This window comes from Hippoglossus hippoglossus, chromosome 4 (assembly GCF_009819705.1).
Source record: "Hippoglossus hippoglossus isolate fHipHip1 chromosome 4, fHipHip1.pri, whole genome shotgun sequence".
Classification (NCBI taxonomy): Eukaryota; Metazoa; Chordata; class Actinopteri; order Pleuronectiformes; family Pleuronectidae; genus Hippoglossus; species Hippoglossus hippoglossus.
The window spans coordinates 10641955-10666071 of record NC_047154.1 but is presented as its reverse complement, the minus strand read 5'-3'; the positions used below and the strand labels follow the sequence as shown (position 1 = coordinate 10666071).

At 44.8% G+C, this 24117-nt stretch overlaps 1 protein-coding gene across 2 annotated transcripts; it reads right to left on the bottom strand.

Annotated features, from left to right (window-relative positions):
- Positions 1–216: 216 nt before the first annotated feature.
- On the bottom strand, positions 217–23756 carry onecut3a (one cut homeobox 3a). Of its 2 annotated transcripts, none has more exons than XM_034581932.1 (2): positions 22409–23756; positions 217–6091 (listed from the first exon to the last, which is right to left on the bottom strand). In XM_034581932.1, the coding sequence occupies exons 1-2, from the start codon at positions 23445–23447 to the stop codon at positions 5751–5753; spliced, it is 1380 nt and encodes a 459-aa protein (XP_034437823.1). In that variant the 5' UTR covers positions 23448–23756; the 3' UTR covers positions 217–5750. The 2 variants fall into 2 exon arrangements, with proteins under 2 accessions (XP_034437823.1, XP_034437824.1); XM_034581933.1 differs by having other exon boundaries at positions 217–6043.
- Between the last annotated feature and the right edge of the window lie 361 nt (positions 23757–24117).

Here is a 24117-nt window from a genome sequence, read left to right as displayed (position 1 = left end):
GCAGGAGGGGTGAAAGGTGACAGGATGGGGTGAGGAGGGAGTGAGTTTAAAATGTCTAATGAGTTTCATGTTGGAGTGTAGTCCGATTAGGACGTGATGGAGGGACACATGGACGTGTCGGGGAGGGAGAAGAAGGGGCGGTGAGGGGCAGTCGTTCGGCAGTCAGGCACTACAGCTCGTCACGGTTCAGAAAGCCTCTTTTCCCTTGATTTTTTATTATTTTTTGTGTGTTCTTCCGTCCTCCCCATCCTCCTCCCCACTGGCCTGCCCTCTCTCTACCTTTTTTCTTGTTTTGAAACTGATTGTCTTCTACCATCACAAAGACACTTGGTTCTGATTGATTAACAGGTAACAGAAGAGGGAGAGCACAGTGTGACTGGGGGTCGTCTACATCAGCCCCACCGGCGACCCGTTTCCACCCCGCGTGCGAAATGACACTCACACACACATATGCTGTTTGACAGTAAATGCTGACGACATTTCTGCATGGCGGGACGATCGGTTGCCGAGTGGCACTGTGGTCGGTTGGTCGGTCAGTCAGTAAGAAATGGTTTCAAATTTTTCGCATGACAAATATTGCAACCCATAGTAAAGGAGCATTAAAAAAAAAGAAAAAGAAAACACTTGTCTTCCACATAGGTACAAATGAACACACATACACAGATTGAAGAAAAGCATGTAGACAGACACAGGTATATTCAAGGCCGCTCGGGTCTGTGTGTGTCCCTCTGATTAACTCCAAGTAAACAGCCTGTCTTTGGAAAAGCAAGACACACAGTTCAGGACCCGAGTGAGGACCTCAAGCCGAGGAATGAAGATTGGATGCTATTGATTGGGAGGAGAGGAGTTTGACCTCCCCCAGCACACACTGCCCCCTACTGTCTGGATTTATATACATCAAAGAAACATGGGGGGAAAAGGGGAAGGGTTGCAACAACACATGCACACAACCAGTGAATCCAACAGTGACGGAAAAAATCTAAAAACAAGGACCCCTCCAACGCCTAAAACCCAAATCCTCCCACCCCTGTTTTTTTGTTTTTGTTTCGATAACCAAAATATCCCCCACCCTTTCTCCACCCACTCCCGAGTCTTTCCATCCTTTTCCTCCTCCCCACAAAAATCACAGGTCATTCCTGTTGGTTTCTATACAGTTATACAATATCCATGCACAAAAGAAAGAAAAGCGCACCTTCTTTTCAACAGGAGGTGCTGGTCTTTAATATTCTAAGAACATCAGGAGCACTTGAACACACCCAGGAACCTTCAAAAGTAACTGTGAAATATTATTTTTTTTCAGAGAAAAGACAACTTAAAGGCAGAAGAAAGCTAACGATGAGTAAAAGGTCATCCCTCCTTTGGTTTAACATCAATTTTTGGTTTAAAATTCAGCCCAAATCATATTTTTCTCATTAATTTCCCTTTTTTTTTCTACTTTTCCCTTTAAATGTACCTGCCTATGAAAGAGCTGTTGAAGTAAACTAAAGTGAGTAGCTCTCATCCCTCTCTCTCTACTCTAGCCTTCTCTTCTGTCTCTTTTCTCGTGTAACCCCTCCACAGAAACATTCACAATGTCTTTTTTCCTTTATGAAAAAACAGTAAGTACATGCCGTAGCAAAAAACGAACGAAAGAGAAACGTACGAGAGAAAATGAGCGAACGAATAAAAAGGAATTTTAACAGTATAAAGCTTCAAGTCACAAGTTCCAAAACTAACTATCATAGTATCATAGTTTCATAATCATCGTTTATCATTAGCAGTTATTATTTTTCAGTTTTAAATTACATAAAGTTTACATGAAAGGTTTTTGAGGTATTTCAGAATTAATTGTCAACACACGCCTACCGGGTCTTAGCACTAGCCAGGGGGAGAGGTCGACTGGACAGAAGGTGGAGGGAGGGGGGAGATTGTGTCTATATATACTGTCAGTGAGTCTTCCACACTTTTTCCTAGTGCAGCCTCTGTGCTTGCACACCGTGGAGTGAGAGAAAGAGATATTCAGTGGTGTGTTGTTGTTGTTTTTTTGTTTTTTTTGTTTTTTTTTTACAACTACAGCCCTCTGAGCGCTTCAAGCCTCTGCCTTTTTACCCCCCTCTTTCTCTGTTACACAAAAATATCTCTGATGTGAGGGAGGCAAAGTGGCCGAGAGTAAAAGCGCACGAGGCAGAGTGAGGAAAAGGAAAAATAAAAATAAAGTACACACAAAGGCTGTGAGCTCCTAGAAGATCAACGATACAGTAACAAAGACTCTGACAGATTCAGGAGTAAACATATAATTTTGTTTCAAATAAATAGTGTATAGAAAATGTTTTATAGACTTTCTACATGATAAAGTGCTTGTATTCTAGTGTATCAAGATGGAAAGTCAATATGGGAGAAAATGCTGACACAGCCCCCACTCTGTGTCCCTCTCGTTGTGCCCCCCCACACACACCCAGCCTCCTTTCTGTCCATCCAATTATGGGTGCATTGTCTGTGTGTGAGTGCGTGTTTGTAAATGGGTGTGTAGCTTTATGCATGCATGTGTGTGTGTCCAGTGCAGTCCCACCCGTGGTTGAAGGGAAAAGGCACTCAACTCTGTCTGCAAGGCGGCCACCTCCTCCTCTGTGGCACGATGCAGTCCGACTGCGCTGTTACTACTAACATGTATGTAAATGCGTGTGTGTGTATAATGTGTGCAAGTGTGTTTGTGATGGTGTTGGGCAAAGATGGGACGAGGGGGGGAGCTCTCTTAGTTATTTCGTTTTTGTATGTGTCCCCCTAGGCAGTTTGGGACCGGTAGGCTGCAGTATCTTTGGTATTAGTGGCGGTTTCACAAACCACTCAGCTTAGTGAGGTAGCCACATTGGTTCTCACTACAAACAAATGCCATTTTGTCAGCCTTAATAACCTAGAGCTGAATCTAGCTATATGCTCACTGAACTGTATACCACAAACTTGATTTTAGCTCATCTTCCTTTGGCGTCTTTTAACCCACTGCTTACAGCAACGTGAAGTTAGTTGGTACGTCCCGACCAGCTCCTCTTCAATGACCCATCTCTTATCTAATCTGCACCGCTAATCTGACTACATTGTTGGAAATGCTACAGTTGCATCTTAAGACCATACAGATAACTATTGAGTCCTGGGCTTTGACCCCCCCGCACACCCACCCTCCAATAAAACACATTGAATCAGCCAGGACGTTTGGAGGTCATTGTTTCATCCCCCCCCCCCCCCTTCCGTTTTTACCCCGTTCTTGGGGCTCAGCTTAAAGGGGGCTGAGAGTACAGTTCTGACAGAATTGCCAGAAGAGGAGAAAGCGTCCCGTCATTTATTCTTCTCTTCAGCAGCTCCCTGTTTTTCTTTTTTTTTTCTCTTTCTCACGGTAAATGTCTTCTCCGAGTCTCTATTCACACAGAATGCAAAAAAATACGTCCTTCGTCCAGTCCTTGCATCCCTCCTTTTTTTCCTTTTGAAAAGTCCTTCATTTTTTTGTTTTTGATTTATCAACAAGGTGCCTTACTTATGCACAACAGAGCACAATAGTAACAAGAAATAGAAACTTTGTGTCTATGGTACTAATTAAATACCCGCATCAATATAGAGAGGAAGAGAGAGAGAGAGAAAGAGGGAGAGAGATAGAGAGAGAGGGGGCAATGGGGGTAAGAGGGGAGAGGAGGTAGAGAACCAAAGATAGAATGAGTCATTTTCACTTCTGCTTCAAAATGTGTCCAGTGTATGTGTTGGAGACATTTTGTTTGTAACACATACTATGTGTGTGGTATCTTTGTCGTTTGAGGTTTGGTTATTGTATGCCTTAAAATCTGATTCTTTTTTTTCTTTCTTTTACTAAAAAAGTATATTTTAATTCAGTTAAAAGCTGATTGTTGGTTGGCTACGGCACACACCTCCCGTCATCCACGGGGCGCATTGTATAGCCGTGTGTGAACCCTAGTACCATATTCTCTGATTTGCATTAAGGCAGTAAAGCATTGGCACTAATTATTGTAGCATTTAGTCAGCAGAGTGTGGTGGTTACAGCGACTGACCGTGAGTAACCAGGAGATTTGGTTTGAATCACTTTTTGTTGAGAGCCTCTTTTTTTTTGCAAACAGATGAGATTGAAGTGGAAGAATGAACAAGTAAATAATGTAAATTGAACCTCCACTCGGTGAGCCTTTCATCACTGCTCCTGTTGTACTTCTCTATCCCCTCTTTGTGTAATTTCTGTTTGTATTGTGTCGACGATTCTGTACGATTTGGATTGGTTTAATAAATCCCTGCCTTTTTTGCTAAATCCTTGTGATTTCAGCGTCCGGTTTTAACCATCCCCCTCCTCCGGCTTCACCAGTGCTGGTCGGATGAGGAACAACAATAGGATAATGGTTAGCTATTGATCTGCCTTCAAAGAGCTGTGAGGGCCTGAATGTGTTGTGCCATGACTTCTCCTCAGCATCTAGTGGCTCGTCCCTCCCTCCCTCTCCTCCACTCTGTACCCCCCTCGCTCTGCCGGACACAGGTGTCTGCTACCGACAGCAGGGGGCACTGTTGCTCTGTTGCAGGACTTGGGGAGGGAGAGGTGTGCTGCTGCTGCTGCTGCTGCTGCTGTAGTAGTTGTAGTAGTAGTGAGGTCTTTGTGTCCCCATCTCCACTGGGTTCCATGTGCTCCTCTTACATTCTGCTTTTTCATATGCAGCTGTAATGCAGTTGGCTGGAATCCCGATCGTGTTGTAGTCGTCGCTGGGTTCTCAGTTATTGATCAGAGGAAGAGCTCCCAGCAGAACAAAAAAAGCGTGTCCAGACATCTCACTCGCCTCTGCTGTTTGGTCAGAGAGACACAGAATCTCAGGCTCAGGCTGAGAGGAACAATGACACGTCTCCCCACAGGCCTCCAACATCTGTGCAAAAAAATATAGACCTGGGCCCGGAAGACCTGAGTATCTACTGCCGAGCATCTTGAGTTTCACCTTCAGGAGGGGTCAAGGCCCCGCTCTCTCTGTCTGCATCGATTCATTTTTCAATTCATTAGTTCGCTGTATGATCAGGCTGAGCTGCTCTCTGAAATGGCTGGCCATCAGGGAATACCTTTGGCCGAGGAATGAAGGAGACTACAGCAGGAGGAGAGGAGAGGGGGGAGGTAGAGGCGGAGAATTGGAAAGCCTTGTTGTTTTTTTCATAGGCTGCGTTGTTTTCTTTATGACGGCCTTGTGTGTGCAGGATGGGGCTCGGATAATAAGGCTATGTGCTGTTCTGTTGTCAGATTTATTGCCGTTCTTTCGCCCTTGTTGCTTCCGTGTGCCGGCGTAGAGGGGATGTAACGGAGAGTAAGAGAGGCAGACGCGAAGGAGGTGAGTTGGGAGAAGAAAAAAAATCAGAATCTGTGGCTACTTGGGTGGTGAAGCATAATTCAGATACCGTCCGACAAAAAAAAACATCAAATCTTTGGTGTCTCTTTACTTTGACAGATGCCATAAAAATGATTTTCTTTACAAAAGAAGACAGAATCAATGATTGTCCTTTTGTGAGAAATGCAGAGTGAACCTGACTTCACTGTTCACCTTCAGATTATGCTTGTTTCAGGTGAGAGCTTTAAATTCTGACTGACGAAAAAGATGATTGCATGGCACAAAGGATTTTCAGGCAGAGGACACATTCAGACGGTCCAGGCCAGGTGTGGGTTGTTGTCGACAGGCTTCATAGCCAAATTTCCCATGATGCCTGTTGTTCCAACCGGTTCCCCCTGGCCCTCTGAAGGCCCTCTCCTCCTCTCAGGCCTTAGAGAAAGTGGTGGCGGATGGGCCTGGCTGCCCGGGGCTGGAGCCATGGTCGTCGTGCCAGCGGTCCACGCAGCGGCGGCGGGCGTTCATGAAGAAGTTGCTGACGGTGCTGAGCTCCAGGCCGAGCTGCTGGGAGATGGTGATCTGCATTTCCTTGGATGGGCGCTTGTTCTCCTTAAAGATGGCGATGAGTGTGCGGCGCTGCAGGTCGGTGAAGACCAGGCGCTGCTTCTTGGGCGCCGTGTTGCGGTCCTTGTGTTGCTCCTGTTCTTTGCGCTTGCAGGCTTGGTGTGGATGGCAGCGGTGGGAGGGATGGGGATGAGAGTGGGAGGCAGAGAGAGGAAAGAGAACACAAAGCAAGGTAAATATACAAAAGTGATTATAATCTCGTGGCTAAATAACAAAGACAAGATGTGGAGGGAATTAAGTCGCTAAATGTATCATTAGCCAGGACTTAAAACACATAAAACTTAGTTTATACATCAGCAGAGATTCTACAGCTCCATCTCTATTGCCATATTAAAGTTGATTTAAAGCTAATCCATGCCTCCTGCCCAGTGGGAATATTCCTTCCATCCTGCAGAGTGCAGACAGGGAGCCAGCCTGCGGTGAGAGAAAGATGGGGTGGGGTGGGTGGAGGGTGGTAGGGGGAGACTGGCTGTTGCCTGCTAGCTGGAGACACTGCTGTTTGATTCAATATTAATGCAGTTTGAGTCGCAATGGGGGACTGAGTGACTGTTGCACAAAAGTAAGCATTTTGTGAGTGTGTGTTGAAATGAGAGAGATAGAGGAGGGGCCGACGCAGGGAAAGAAAAGGTTCGAGAGAAAAGAACAGAGAAAGTGGAGGAGTAAGACAAAGTGTGTGCATGTGTGTGTGTGCGCGCGCGTGTGTGAGAGTGTATAAGAACCAAAGAGAAGAGCTGAGGAGAGGAGGGAGGGGCGGCGAGTGAAGGAGAATGAGAGAGAGAGAGATATTGACCGACTTTGCTGTAGGAATTGGGGGGGTTCTCTGTGGGGACTGAGGTCAGAATTCTCCCCCCCAGCAGGTCTACAGTCTGCTACTTCAAACGGAGCCCACTGGAGCCCCCTTCTATTGAGCTCTGAGAGTGTATTTATAACACTTTCTACACTCCCACACCCCACACCCCCCCACCCTCCAAATACAAACACTCAAGAGGTGCATGCACCGGCTGCTATGAGCCCCCTTCCCATACGCAGAGCAATTTTCAAAAGAAAACGCAGCGAATATAGTTTTTTTACACGTTTGGGAGGGGGTTGGTGGTGGGGTTGCGAGCAGTGAACACAGAAATTAATAGTTAATAGAATGCTGTATTGTGGGTAAGTGTGCTGTAACTCAAAAGTATTTGTAGGAGACAGGTGGAGAGCAGCAGACATCAGGCGCAGGGTAAAAGGCAGAATCGGCGCCCAGAGATGGTGTATAGGAGGAGTTTTGTGTGTGTGTGTGTGTGTGTGTGTGTGTGTGTGTGTGTGTGTGTGTGTGTGTGTGTGTGTGTGTGTGTGTGTGTGTGTGTGTGTGTGTGTGTGTGTGTGTGTGTGTGTGTGTGCAAGGTTAAGGCACCACCTCTGCAGCCACACGTTCCCCTGCTGGCTGAGGATCGAATCCTGCCAGAACAAGACTGTGTGTCCCTCTCAGCTTCCCTACTGTCTCAATAAAACGAGGGCAAATTGGAGAGAAAAAGAGAGAGAAAGATGCCATCCCTGTGGGGTCTCCACCTGCTGCCTTCAGTATTGTCTAATACTTTCATACTCGCCTTCAATAATGTCTCACTCCCATGCTGTGGGTGAGTGTGTGTCCTGATGCATGTAAGGACATTTTTTTTTTCTCCCTTCTCTGACTTTAATTGTGTGTGTGTGTGTGTGTGTGTGTGTGTGTGTGTGTGTGTGTGTGTGTGTGTGTGTGTGTGTGTGTGTGTGTGTGTGTGTGTGTGTGCGTGCGTGTGTGCGCGCGCACGCTTGAGGTGGGGGGGGGTTGTGATTATGCTGAAGTGGCTGGAGCCAAGCAGTGGCGCTGTGTGTCTAATTACAGCGGAACAGAGCCCATTGATCAGCCACTGCAGTCCAATCTGTTTACTACAGATGTCTAACCTGCACACAGGCCAATCCATCATATTCATATTTCACATCAACACCGAAGCTGTATAAATATATATATCACACAAGTGCGCGTATATTGATATGCCACATACAGAATCGTCCAAATGCGTGCTTGTATGTACAGTATGTACAGTATGTACAATCATCATACTTTGATTTATTACGGGATTAAGGGTAGTCATGACAATGAGGAGTATAGGAAGAGGAGGAGGAGGAGGAGAGTGATGCCATTTTATGGTTTGGTGAAATTATTCAGTGTCATGGTGAGTTAAGTCTCCGCAGGTCAGATGCTACAGGACGACCATTAAAGCTGCAAGAAGTCACATAAAGCTTTTGTGAGGGAATCGTTGACACTGGCGAGGGCCTTTAACGAAGTCGCTCCAAGTGTAATGACACGAGAGACACTTTTAAACCCTCAGAATCCATGGGTTCTGTTGGAGCCGTAGCCACAGACCAAGCTAAATATCACCCAGTAATCCACAGACTAACGCTGGCAGGCCCTACTCCTTCGATGGATTTAGCGGCAAATTGATTTATTTGTCGTTCATCAATATGACAACAGCCTCACTGAAAACACAACCAAGAACTGTTGATAACTCATTTTTATAGATGCAGTTGGTTTACACACCTCGTGCTTACATCATGTGTGACTGATGGACGTTAAACTATTGAGCAAAGCTTGTATGAAAATGAGATATGTCTGACTTGCGTATATCTCTTTGCATGTATAGCATTGTTGTTGTGATGAGTTGTTTGGATCATATCACCACGTATAAACCAGAGTCTATTGTCATGCATGTGATATAATGCAGGTGCAAATATATAAGTGTATTATATTTTGTACATAAGTTTGTGTTTTCCACTTTCCACGGCCAATGTTAGGAGAGATTAATCAGTTAACTGAACATTGAACCATCATCGGGTCAAATTGTTCTATTTTAAATAAATATAATTGAAATTATTTGAATGGGCTAAAACTAACGCACTGTAGTTTACACCAGCACCTAAAGTGACTTAGACTGGCCACCTTAAAAAAAAGTAGAACATCTGTATCCAAGACATAAAACCCAGTTGAACAGATAATATGATTTAAAGGAGTCATGAGGTGGTTGTGAATTTACTGAACAGTAGAAAATCCAACTGGAGAACACAACCTGGGCTTAAATGTGTATATTGTCGTTGGGTTAGGGTTAGGGTTAGGGTTACTGTTATATAATAGGGTTACTGTTATATATATGTTATATATTGCACTGTGTGTAAATTTAGATGCATTTTTGATGGATGAGTGTATTTGTTGTTTTTTATTCTGCAGACACTGTGATGTCTTAATTCTTTTAATCTTACATTAGAGGGCTTATGTTAGCAGACATATCATTAGAAATGTTCAGGTGCAAGGATGCTTATAGAATCTTTCATTGGATCAGCTCTGTGGTGATCATAGAGATTCACTCGGTGAAGACATGCCATCTCTAGAAGAGGATTCGTTTCCCAGCGGGATGATGAGCCTGAACATGCACTGAGGCTCCACCAGGCCTGTTTGAAGTCTGAGAATGAGCAGCAGGTACAGTCCTCACATGCACGACATGTCTTTCCCTGCACAGTCACTACTCATCTCTACATTACTGAACAAATCAAAATGTGGGACCCTCAAAGAGAGATGTCTTATCCCAAAATCCAGATAGTGAACTGCAATTCTGTTTCTTTTATATATATATTGGTCAACATATATTGGACCCTGTTTTTATAACACATTCCTTTGTGTTTCAGGCTAGATTACTACAGTCAAAATTATCGAAATAGGTCTAGTTATATAGGCTATAATGATAATATGATAATCTTGTATTTCAATCTTTAAGTCTAATTATCTGTATTTTCTGCAGATACTGAACACCCCTTTTCCCTCCATTGTGTGCTTTCTTATCTTCTGTGGTTCACCCAGATGTGTGACCTCACACATGTAAGCAGAAATAAAACTCAAGCACCCACAGCATCAGGTGTAATACCATCAAATTTAGTATTTTGCAGAAATTGCTGCAGTTTTTGTCTTGTAATTAATGCATGTATTGAATGAGCTTGTTATTTTGCTTATTTTATCTCAATCTTTCTTCAAAATGGAAAATATTTTAATTTTCATCAAATTGCAGTAAATCAACTTCTACGTATTACAGAAAGATGCATCTTACAAAATGTGTGAATGGGTTCGTTTTTAAGATGTCAATAATCACGTAGGGGAAATTCAAGGGAAATTATTTTTGATCAGTGGTCTATATTACAAATTCATGATTTTATTCCCTTGGAATTTAGGATTAAAGTCATCAATTATTTGTTGGTCAGTGGTTGAAATAACAAATCTATGACTTTATTCCCTTGGAATGAAGGATTAAAGTCACAAAAATCAGAAAACATAGATCCATAAAGGTGTTTATACAATAAGAACATAAAACACGTAGCCAGGGGACGTGTTGGTTCTGTCTCAATGTCCCTGCACAACAATGTCCCAGCTTCTATGTCCACATCTCTCCGCCGGCGAGTCACGTCCTGCCCACCTCGATCGACTAACTTGCTTTGTGCCGCTTCGATCGGCAGGTGTCGCTCTCGCCGTGGCCCCGGCTGCACAGGGGGCGCTGCCTTTGCTACAGGCGCTGGATTTAGTAATCAATATCGATCGATCGGTGAGGAAGGGGGCCCTGATTACTGAACCAAGCTCGGCGTAGAAAAGAAAAAAAATCGATCATTGCAGCTTTTAGAGCTACAGTAGGCACCGAGCAGAGAGACGGACATAAAGTCGTGCACAGGAGCAGAAATCCTGGGTTTTTTTGGTGTTGGGAGTTGTTTTGTGAGGCGAACGCACCCCGCGGACACACGCACGGACACAAACAGATGTGACTTCTCTCACTTGGTGCGTGTGAACAGGAGCTGACCCACTTTGAATACATCCTCACACAGAGACCGATAAACAAAGACATGTGCGTCCTGGGGTTTATTTTGTGCACATTTGACATAGATGCAGCTTTGACTCCAGAGCTGCAGCATCCACATCTGGCAAAACTCGACTATTGTTATTTTTTATTATTTATTGTTATATTGTAATATGATTTATTATTCTACATTAATGAAGCAGATCATGTCATTGAATATCACTTCCCTTGATCGGATTCTGCTCATGCACCTTGACCAGAGCTGCAGCATCCACATCTGACAAAACTCAATTATTATAATTTATATATTGTTATATTGTAAAATATTTTTTTGATATCATTTCCTATGAATAATGCAGATCATGTCATTGAATACATTTCCCCTGATTGCACCTTTTCCTCCATCAAATTCCTCAATGAGTGATTTTTTTTTTTTCTTCCCCTTTATGCTCGGCTGAAAAACTCCATAACTTGGGCCTATTTCCTTTCCCCGCTGATGACATTAATATTCTTTGCTTCACGACAAACCAAGCGAGGTTAAGAGAAAGGCCCTGGGTGTTCAATATCGATCGATAGATTCGTGAATAATTCGTGTGTGAAATTCAGTTCGTCCAATTAATTATGCCTCGGAGAGGGGGGGGCGCATGCACGGGCCCGGGGAGGAGATTCATGGAGTGTGTGTGTGTGGGGAGGGGGGGAGACGTGGAAACCCCACCACCTCCACTGTGAAGGAAGGAGGGGATGTGATGATCCAGCTTTCTGAAAACACGGTGTGGAAGAGGAGGAGGAGAAGGGGAAAAAAGCGAGTCAATGATCATCTGCTGTTTTACCTATGTGGACTGACTGTATGATCCAGCAGCTGCCTCCTGCCCCAAGTCCACCGTGAGCATTAATCATTTATTGATCATCACTGCCCTTCCTGCTCATGATGAGAAAGTCAAAGCTCCACTAATATTGTGCCCATGAAACCACGAGTGCACATCTGCATCTTAAATGTTGCTGCTGCCGTTCTGTTTATTTTTCTTGTAGCACTTTATTCCAAAGTCTCCCGCGGTGTGGAATCCAATCACGGAGCCCTGTTTGTGATCCCTGTACAGCAGCCCAGGTCAAAGTCTGTTCATTTAATTAATTTACCAATAAACATGTTTACCGGTTATGGTTCGGCGCGTTCCTCTCTCACACACACTCACGCACACGTGCACACAGTCCGCAGGCCGTTTATCATTGGAAGGCAATCTGCTCCTCACTGATAATCTATGTGCGTTTATTTGCAAGAAGCCTCATGTTTGAGCTTCAGTCTGTTTATTAAGTAACGTCTCTGTTGTTTCGCACGGGCTGTTGCCCTAAAGATTGATGGCAGCGTGTACGCGCACGGCCCCTCTCTCTGAACACTGTGGCATCAATTGTGTCCAGGCTGCAGGGCAGTGCCAAGCTCTCTCTCTCTCTCTCTCTCTCTCTCTCTCTCTCTCTCTCTCTCTCTCTCCCTCTCTCCCTCTCGCTCTCTCTCTCTCGCTACTCGCCAGGCCCCAAAACACTCGCAGCTCAATATTCCTTAATGTAATGAGTGAGAATTGGTGTTAATATACTGATAAAGCGACACAGTGTGTTTGTTTGCCACCTCCCGAGACTCAGCTGCGAGGCATTTCTTCTCTGGCCCTTCAATAACACTCAGGCCTGAACCCGGTGACACCCCTCACCCATGCACATCGCACCTCACTGCTGCAACACTCGTGCCTGCAACATTTTACTCAGCGTCGATCACCTTTTCAAATTTGCTGCATCATCTATCGTGATTGCATGGAATGTATGTTTTGATGAAGAGTATGTGTGTGTTTATATACATATATAGATGCATCAAAAACATCTTATTTTGTATTTTTTGTAACCCCATGAGAGCTACAGGATCCAGATATTGGTATTATTATTATCACTATAAGTAGTAGTAGTAGTACCCTATTGTATATATCAGCATGTATAGCATTATTGCTACTGTTAATTTTACTACTACTATTTAGCTGGTGCTTCCATCCCTAATAACATCATTATATCTAGAAGTATTACTATTATTAGTTTAATTATAACAACCAATCTGACAGTGCTTATATGACGGTTACACAACTGTTCGTGTTCTCTCTCTTCTCTCTCCCCCCTCTCTCTTCTCTCTCCCCCGTCTTTTTCTGCTCACCCCAACCAGTCCACGCAGATTGTGTCCGGATCTCCTTTGAGGTTTCTTCCCGTCCACGGTCTCCAATACTCGCTCCTTGTGGGAACCCACTATGACTATGCAAAGAGCTTTGAGATAATGTTTGTTGTGATTTGGTGCGAGAATTGAACTGAATTGAAAATGCACCTGAGAAATAGAATTTCAATCCTTGTTTTCGCCCCCACGTGTTATTTGCAACCCAGTGGTAAACCTGAGAAATTGCACCGTGCTAAAAAAAAAAAAATGCATTAATCAGTGAAGGCTGCAGCCCGTGGTGATCACCCTCCTTGTGAGGTTTTAGATAATTAAATGCACTGAGCCATTTAAGCGCATGATTGAATGAACAGTATGGCTGAATTTAAACTTGCGTTATTATCATCGCTCTCTTTTTTGGCCAGTTTAATAGCAGCCTTGGTCCGCCATTTATTTGTGTGAGTGGATCCATTGTTAGTGTGATACTCTTACCCGCGATTATCATTGATTTCATTCATAATTGCTTTGACCAGTTATGCGTGATGGCGGTAATGATCACGAGCCTTTATTTTGTAGACAGCGAGGAAGGCCTGTACCGTGTCATGCCCCAGAACAACAGGTGTGTGTGGGTCCGCCACATAGCAGTGTGTGTGTATGTGTGTGAAAGTGTGTGTTTTCGGTAATAAATGAATTTATTAGATTTTTTTTTTTACTTTGAGAAATTTGGAAAATATGCTTGAATGTGGTTATATATGTATATTGGTTATTGGTTAACTCGTTATGTTCTGGACAAAATCTGAATGAAAAAAACACTTTCATATTCAAAAATAATAGAAACAGAGATAAACCATCAAATTCACCGCATAAGGAATTAACAGCAATGAATTAACATTGCAACTGTTGTGTGTCTCTGTGGGCTCTTGTGGATTTGGAGGGTGAGCGGTGGGTGGAGAAGCTCTGTGGCCGCTCAATAGACTCTCAGCTCTGGCATCCATGCGGATGTGAGGCCGGTGCCAGCAGCCAAACTCCCCTTAAGCTCCTTTTCATTTACTGAGCAGAGTTTACACGCGTTTTTAAAGCTGCGTAAATCTGCCCGAAGCTCCGGAATAGTGGGAAAGCAAAGAAAAAATCCGATATGCGAAGGAAAATTGAAAGAAAGTAAGCCCGAACTATTGTGCTCACGGTACTAATCAACCTTTAAATCCTGCAGGGCTATAGCCAGGTTTACACAGGTCATGAGGTCAAAGTTTCCCTTCTTCTGTCCATGTCACCACTGCTAATGGTGAGGTGCGCATATTTAGAAAAGATAAATAATTTCCCTCAAATGTCCGCAGCGCTCCTGGCTGTCACCTCCCTGCTCATGTCTTCTCTGTCGCACAGTCAGAGGACACACTTCACTCTGCGGGGAGACGGACAGCTTTTCAACATGCACGAATTGTCCACATTCAGTTCAACTCAATCATGTGAGAGGAGGAGAGTGAAATACGTGTAACCCAGCGCTTATTGACTTCACTGCATGTTCCTTTAATGCAAAAAAAACCCCGAGATATTACATTGAATAAAATAAAATCTTAATTATTTTTATTTCAAATTCCATTTGTCACCGTTTGCAAATCGAATGAGTTGAAATTATGTACTATAGTAGATTGAGCCTGCATTTTACAACTTTTTATTTTTACAGTTTACTTAGTAAAATACCTTTTCATTAAATCTTTTTGCCAAATTACTTGATGATTGAAAAATAGATAATGATCATAATAATAAATATATATAGACCATCGTTATTATTATTATTAATATTAGTAGTAGTAGTATTGTTATTATTATGATTGGTGTTGTTGTTTATCGTATTATTTATTTCTTATTTATATATTTGATGGTGTTTAAAACTGCTGTCTTTTAATATAACACGTCAAGAAAACGAAAAATATTGAAATACACACACACACACACGTTGCAGTGTTCTCCTCACACAGTAGAAATAATAAGTCAGCATTTTATTAGCGGCTCAGTATAGACGAATTAAAAGTTAAATTAATAATTTTAGAATAACCCGCAGCCAGTTCGTTATATTTAATAACATGTAATACAAAGGCTTTATGGGGTGACATCGATTCATCCATCAATTGATTTCACAGTCGTTTTGTTCCTTTGTTGATCTGTGTGGGGTTGCCCAACCGGAGTTTCGAGTTGCATCTGTGGGTACGATACACACCAACGTGTGTATCTGTGTGTTTGTGTACGTGTGTTTGCGTGTGTGCGTGTGTGCGTGTGTGTGTGTGTGTGTTTGCGGCTTTGTTGTGATCGACCCTGAGACTCAGAGGTTCTGTACAAACCATCTGCAGGCTCTCATTTCAAAAAAGGCCGAGGCACATTTGTCAGCAGCAGAATCCGAACCGCTCTGTCTCTGTTTCCTTTTCACATTATCACTCGTATATTTATTAAAAATATAAGAGAATATAAGAATATAATATAAGAATATAAGACTGAACGCACTGCGTTTCTAAAATGTGAAGTCCAACACTTCATTTCATATTTTACTGGCTCTGAAAATATGTTTTCTCCTTCAGTGGAGCAAATTTACGAGACATAATTTAATTTGTGATATGACTGAGGAAAATATGTTGCCTATCTTTTCTTCTTATCAACTCCCAAATACATCAGATTCCTTTTATCGGTATGTATCAGGAAAGAAATAAGTAGAATCTGATTTATTTGATCTCAAAATCTATTGTAGAGTATCTACTGAATGTCATATGTTCCAGCTATTGTGAGATTAAATAACTCCCATCTGTTATGGAAACCTTACAGTGGACTCCAGCCTCTCCTCACAGTAATTGCGTGGACAGTGTCCTTGCCTCGTGTTTTTAGCCTGCGCATTAAACAAGCCATTATCGGGCCTTTAATAAGCGATGGGCTGTCGGGAAGTCAGATAAGCAGCCAATGTGTGGACACATCGCTGCCTCCTCACTGCTGCTGCTTCAGCGGCGCTGCATGGACACAGATTTACGACCTATCCACCAGAAAAAGTAATCCGTTACTTATTTACCCCACATATCAGACTCCTCACTCATAGGGAGCAGAAACACTAGATCGCACAGTTATGTATATCTCAGGTGTTTCCTCAGTGATATATAACAGTGTGAGGCCGGTGAGGTCACTGGGCCAGTGTTTGCTTGGATCAGGTTAAAGGAGGAGGTTGCAGGATTTGCGGGGAAGCGTTGCATGCGTCAGTGCGCGCCCAGATTTTGGGGGGTAGCCCACCGGTGTTACGTAACAACAGGGGTGAGCTGCATGATGAGCTCTGTACAACCGTCACTGGCCCTGGGTCTTATGTAACCCCCCCCCCCCCCCCCAAACACGCACACACACACACACACACACACACACATTGGAAGGTCAAAAGCCACAGTTTGATTTGTTTGTCATCAGCCATCACCACAGACAGATCCACACACAACCTTTATCTTGGAAATCCTTTTTTGCGCAGCCATTTGACTCCTATGCGTAAAAGACGAATAATCAGATTTAATTATGATTATCTGTGATCTGGGGGCCCTTTTGTATTTCTGCCTATAAGGGTAGGAGGGATGGAGTTTGTTTGTGTGTGTGTGTGTGTGTGTGTGTGTGTGTGTGTGTGTGTGTGTGTGTGTGCGTGTGTGCGCGCGCGCGCGTGCGTGTGTGTGTGGAGGGGGGCGGGGGGCGCAGTGCCATTAACCCTTTGATGCTAGCCGCGTGCATTCAGTCGACTCTGCCAGCAATTTGATTTAAAGGTCATTCTCTCCTATCGATCCGGCTTGGCGAGGGGGCGACGGAGTAGCGTAGGAATTGATCATCTAAAATAGAAGAGACGGTATTCGAGACTGTACAGACCTCTGCTGCATTTCTAATTACTAAGTGCCCCCCCGTCCCCCACCCCCACCCGTGTGAATTGGAATTGGACTCATCTGATTTCTATTAAAATTACCTTATTTTAAATAAGTCGTTCGGCATGGTCAGCGTGTGTGCGCAGGACGGAGCAGCAGTGTGGGTGGGATGTATAATCAGAGACGAAGAGGTTAAACGACTGTTAACTTCGCGTGGTCTCCATCACAGAAATATGAAAATGTATATATATATACCTCTCAGATTTTAGCGTCAGCACTTGACTGTTTTTGACCAGGGCAGGCGGGAGGTGAGCAACAAGCCTGCCTGAGAGCGCGTGTGCGTTCATTAGTCATTCTGTTGTGTGTTATGAAGGCTGAGCTGTTAATGGGAGAAATGGTGTTGCATGGTGGAGATGGAGGGATGTGTGTGTAAGGGGAGGGGGGGTTGCATGGCTGCATGGCGCAGCTCCAGAGATGGAGAGGAGAGGCCGGGGGAATGGAAATCGATACAGATTCAGGGCTCGCCAGATCGGCCTTAACAATGTGGCGCAGACGCACTCTACATCCCGATCACATACACACAGGAGAGAAGGAGGCGACACGTATGCAGGGCAGACTGGAGCTGGTGCTATATAATATTGTACTGTGTTATAGATAGGCCTACAGTAATGCAGGATGGGGAGCTGTGGCCTCTATAGTTGCAAACAGTCCAAATCTAACAAAAATCAATCATATCTTAGGCTATATGTGTGTGTGATAAATATTAATATCAGCCTACAACATGAAGATGTATAGGCTACTAATTTAAAGTTGAATTAATTGGGTTTTGCCTCCACCACACACACACATAGGACCATGCTTCCTCACTCAGGGCTGCAGATAATGATGCACGGCGTGAGATGTCATCTCATCTGCCACGAGCTGCGCTGAACCCCGGGATTTAAGCAAAATAGCCCGGAGGTATAACCTCAAGAAAATGACTGTTGCTCTCCCACCAGAGGATTTCAAAGGCGATGCTCGTACATGCGCGTCTCGGTACTTACAGCTCATGCGCTTAACGAACAACGAGGCTCTGAAAACCGCAGCTGCACTGTTTACTCCCCTATCTTTCCCTCACACATCAATTATTAACGTATCAATCGATCATTTCGCAGGCTAACATCAAGCCGAGTCTTCATGCAGGAAAAAAAAAAATCCTGTTTTAGATTAGCCTATCCGGCATCAATCACATCTTAATGCTCAATCCAATTAAACCCATTATCCGTGGCTCAAATGACCTCCCCAAAAAAGAGCATCACTCCTGACTGTTTATGGGATATTTTTTTCGCATGAGGGTCCACATTTATTCCGCAGCTCCAATGCAAACAACAAACAAAAGCCAGGGATGTGATTTAAATGGAAACCCCCGCGTGGCTTCGCACTGGACAGGAAAGTAGGATGCTGTGATTGACACGATTGTGGATTGTAATATTGATCGATGGGTGGAAGCTGTTGGATGAAATAATGGTGTTTAGGGCCTATACAAGAATGCTATTAACTATGTATTGGTAAAAAACCCTCGCTCACCACATTGGACTGTCCTCAAAACAGAGACAAGATGCTGCAGGTCAGTGTTTAGGGTGCACGTTTCAGCACCATGGACAGCACCACAAAACCACAAAATCTATATTTGCCTTTATTGTGAAGGGAAATAATAAAAACCTGTAACCAGCTGTTATCATCTTCTGGTAAAATATACAGCAAATTAATAATATAATAATGTAGTTGATTTTTAGTCAAGCACTTAGTTCTAAAATATGCAAATTGTATCTATTTTCTGCATCTAGTTAAGAAAAAAACCCACGAAATAACCTAGGAGTTGCTTGTCAGCTCTATGAAAATATTTTTACTCAACCGAAGAAAATGATGGAGAGCTTTACCCAGGAAAATGTGCGCAGTTTGACAGGGATGTGGGGGTTGGGTGTTGCTCCAGGACTGCAGGGCCTGCCTGCATGCACTACATAAACTGCGTGTGTAGTCCATTGTAATGTGTGATGTGAATGGCGGCCTCTCTGCACCCTGATTCGCAACAATGTTTTTCCTCCGTGTCCTGTGGGTCTTGACCTGTGCACCCCTGGCACGTGTCTCCGGCCATTCAGATGGTAATGAAGCAAGTGTGCTTTTTTTGTGATTTGGATCTTGGTATGTCATGGCACAGAGGAATTAAGGTCTTAGAGGAAACATCTGGTGAGAAATACGTCTATAATTCATGCTACTGGGAATTACAACGTGTTGTTTATGGAATTTTAACACACGTTATTTTCTGTTGTGCAGCATCTGTGTGGAAAGATGTGTTAAATGTGTGAGGCTAACCAATGGCTGCATAACCCAAACCCCAAAGGGCAGATGAGTGAGAGGGTGTACATGATTACAGTATAGGGGAAAAAGGCCTCTGCAGGAGCTTTCTTCCTTTCTTTCTCTCTTTTTTAAAACAGCTGTCCCTTTTCCTCCCCCTTTTGTCCGGATCCAGCCTCCCCCCTCTCTCACTCTCACTCTCCCCTTCCCTGCTCCAGGGGAGAGACCAATGGGAGAGAGTGCTGAGGCGGGATAATTGATAGATGCACTGGCTATCCTTATCGATCAGGGCCGTATTGACCCGACCAAATACATTGAGATGGAGTGTGGAATTCAACACAGATGCAAAGACGAATTGTTTTCATCGTTTATACGATCTTTAAACGCCTCCCAAACCTCACATCGCCCGGAGTCTCTCTCACTCGCAGAGCTTTAACAATGAAGCTGCCCCATTTATTTAACACTGTAGTGGACTGATGCATGTGCCTTAAAGTGCAGAGGATATGTATCATATAATAAAAAGCCTCGCTGTTTGCCTGGCCTTAGTGTTATTGCCCTTACACAATAGGTGGGGAAGCATGTGGGTCTGTGCCCTCGTTGCATTGGGAGATGTTGAGCGTGAAGGACACACAATCCCGCCAAACAGGGCTGTATGTGTGTGTGTGGGTTTTTTTTCGTTTCAGGGGTAGATTGTCATGTGTGTGTGTGCAGACACTGGCATTTTCACATTAGCTAAGCAGGGCAGCTGCATTGATTTGTGTGACTGTGATGAATTTGGAATAGTAATTTGAATTTATTGATTGATGTGGCCGACCGAGTATGGCCCAGCCTCACTTTCAGCATCACCCCCCACCCAGCCAGCCACCCCCATATACTCTCAGCCCACATGCGGACCTGAGGATAATGGCGATTTTAAATGCAATAAGTAAAAATGTTGCCCCGTGCATTTACATACGAAGTCATTTGTCATTTCAGCAAAATGAATTCAGGGCGAACAATACAGGCTGGAAATCTGCTGTTTCAACAAGGGGAAATAAACAGATTTAGTAGAAATATTATATTTAGAAGAAACATGTAATGTTTTATAATACATTTAGAAATTTGACTATTTATAAAATCTATCTAGGCTGGGTTAAATTTAGAGTGTTGTGCAGCCTAACAAAACACACACACAAACACACGCACACACTATTTGTGTTGGATTAATACAGATTCAGATTAATAGAACGTGGATAAGATTATTTTTTTGGAATTGTAGGTATTTAATGGTAGCAATTGTAATTGTAGTCAATTATCTATACATACATATTGTATGTATTGTAATTTACAGACATACACACACACACACACACACACACACACACACACACACACACACACACACACACACACATTTTTTGTTAGATGAAAACAGATACAAATAAATACAATGTGGATAAAAAACATTTAAAAGTTTGCTATTGTAGAGTTTATATGTTAATTTCCTCTTCTCCCTTTTTGTAATAGTAGTTGTTTGATTGAATTAATTGTATGTAGAGTTACATGCATATACACACATATACATTGTATGTATTGTATTACACGCACATACAAACAAACACACACACACACACACACACACACACACACACACACACACACACACACACACACACACACACACACACACACACACACACGCGCGCGCACCTCTTACACCTGTACACGCTGTCCTGAGCCCAAACCAGATTACAATACGCAGTAGGTGCTCAGTGCGCGCAGGACTGTGCCACACTCCAACATGTCAGTTGGACTGGGGGGTTTTATCCTGACTCCGGGTGTGGAAGATATAAAACCCCACAGCCTAATTAGCTTTAACAGCAGTGGCACTTAAAGAGACAATTGTGGGAGTGTTTAAATCTTTATTTACCAGAACCCCACTAAATGCGCAAAGGAACAATTTACATGCCATTAAGTGCTTTTCAATAGGGCATCGACTGGAACTAAAATATGCCACTATATCTGCTTAATTGAACTGTTCTCTGAAATACGACGCAGAGGAGCTGATTGACGTTTGGGAGCGCATGCACGTCTGAACAGGGCCTTTACACAAACATCAATGAGAGGGGACCTCTCACTCACATCTCTGTTTTAACCCCGCTGCGACGTCTCTCGGTTTCATTTACGTCCTGTTAAGCAGGTTGTAAGTGTTAAAGGGGTTTTAAAGGAAGGGGGCGGGGGTGTTGGATCAAATCACAGCGTTAAGTGGGATAATCTCGGAGCAAAACAAATCAGAGCAATGCATCAAGGATATGAAACATCCAGGTAGAGGTAGTAAGGATTTGTGTTACAAATCGTCTCTTATATTGAACAGTGGGAATGACTAGTAGTTTTTGTTACAGTGTCCCACTCATACTTCGACAGCTGCATAATATCTACAACAGGCCCTAAACCAACTTTGGAGACAAGATATCTCTTAATATCTGCACATCGCGACAACAGAGGCCAGAGAAAGACGCATCTGTTTGTGTCTCTGTCTTTCTGATCCAAATCGATCATTTATTATTATACGCCACTCTGAAAGGGGACCCCTGGACCTGAAATATTGATCCATTGGGGGGTCACGCTGCCCCTGACTCTTTGGCCAGGCCTCAGACGATCCTCGTTTGCAACGATTTGACAGATGAAGCGCCAAAGTATTATATCAAGTGCGTTTGGTGAACTGTAACCGGGTTATTTGAGCTGCAGTTATCTTAGGGTGTATGTTTGTTTTGGTTGTTGTGCGTTTTAAGTAATAGCTGCGAGATGTGATCAATTCTGGTCTCAGCTTTGATTTCCTTTGTTTGTCCTCGTCCTCTGTGTGTTTTTGTTTGTGTGAGGGAGAGAAAAAGAAGGTGAGACAGGGGGAGAGGGGTGTGTGTGTACATGCTGAAACCGTGCGTAAAAACCAAACACGTCTGTACGGGCTGTGTTTGCACCCGTTCTGCTTTGGAGAGATGCCACCTCTCTTTTGTTTATCACCCCCCCCCCCCCCCCCCAGTTGCTGCACAAACAGCTGTACTATCATGGATCGTAGCATCAATCAAAATATAGATCCCCCCAAACACCTAACACCCCAACTGTCATGATGAAGTTTTCCTCGATACAATCGACTAATAACTTCTAGTAATGTCTGTTTGAGCAGGTATTGACAGTCTCGCCACATTGACTTCTAATTGATCCCTCCACATCACTCAGGTTGGGAGCTGTCTCCTCACTCACCTGCAAGCCTGAGCGCTGACATCCGCTGGAACTCGGGCTCCTGCAGCCACTTCCACATCCTCCTGAACGTCTCCCGGCCAGACTTGAGTTTACTCCACGGTTTAGGATTCCGCAGCAGATCGGACAGAGTTCCCTGGGACCGGCACAAGATCCTCTGAGCAAAGATGGCCTGGGGAATGCTGTAGCGCTTGAGCTCCGCTGTTATTCGCTGCGCCACCTCCTTGGTGTTTATCTCCTCCACCTGCCCCGACCCAGCTCCCTGCCCGCCTCCCACCACCGTCTGCCTGTCCCGGTCTGACAGCATGGACCCGTTTGCCTGAGAGTGCGGATGGCTGTGATGGTGGAGGCCGTTCAAGGATGTCATGAGCCCGGCCCCGTGGCCCCCGAGACCCCGGGCCAGGTGCTCCTCTCCCCGGGACAGCATGGCTGCGTGGGACTCAAAGCCCCCAGAGGAGAGCATCTTGTCGTTGGACAGGTGAGCTCCGGGACCGTAGGCGCTGAGAGTCTGTTGGGAGTTGTGCAAAGACCCCAGACCGTTAGACAGAGGGGATAGGGGCTGCCCCATGCCGGACATGTCTTTGGGGTAGTGGCCGTAGAGGTTACTCATGGAGGCGAGGCTTCGGTCGTCCCTCATCAGGGTGAAGCTGCCGCTGACGTTCCCGGCCGAGAGTCGCTGGTGCGGGTGATGGTGAGCGTGAGCGTGCGGGTGCGGATGGTGAAATTTCTCGGAGACGGTGGATATGGGGGGCAGGTGCTGCAGCGGCGTCAGCGTGGTGTAGGTGCTGCTCAGGCTCATCCCGGAGTCGCACGACATGGTCATCGCCGGATGCAGGGGGCCGGACAGAGCATGGTCCGTGCGGTAGTCCCCCGCTCCCTCCAGTATCGAGGCCATGCTGGACACCATGGCTGACCGTCCGTGCGACACCAAGTTCCGATGCGACGACGACTGGCGCGCGTGTGCGGAGTTCATTAAGTCGCTCGTTTGATGGGAGTGAGGCACACCGTGCAGATTTCCAATGTTTTCCATTGTAAGCTCCATTGTTGAAAGGATCTTTATTTCCACCCCTCTCGCCACTCTCGCTCTCTCCCTCGCGCTTCTCTCTCCCGCTCTCTCTCACTGTCGCTCTATCTCACGCTCCTTTCCAATAAATTTTGAACGATTTCAAATCCAAGCCATTGATTGTAGTTGCCTCTCTGCAGTCAATCCAGCATGGTTTTAAAAGATCGGGTCCCCGGCCGCCACGCAAACTGCGCCGCAATCAAACCTCTGCGCTCGGTGCGTGAAGGTGTCTAGCTGCGCCTGCCTGGATTTCTCTCCGCTGTGGAGCACCACTGTACCCAAAGCGCCGCTCCGCTCTCTGTGTGTATATTGACGCGCCCGCGCTCATGTCAGGGATGAGACTGAGCCTGTGTGCGCATGTGCGCGCCCCCGCGGTGCATCCTCGCACTCGCGCCCTCTGTCTGGGGCCAGTCTGACGTCACTGCCCCCCCCCCCCCCCCCCCCCCCCCCCCCCCCATGTCATGGGGTTCTTCATGTTGCACACTGAACCCCGAATTCCTGCAAAAAGATTACATTAGACACTTGTTGAGATAAAAACACAGAAGTGCAATCCTCTGCAATCCTGTTCGTGCGCAACATTTACACTCAGATGGATAAGAGAGACTCGCTGCTTGTTTTCTCTGATAAAACCGTTTGACGCGGCGCCAGC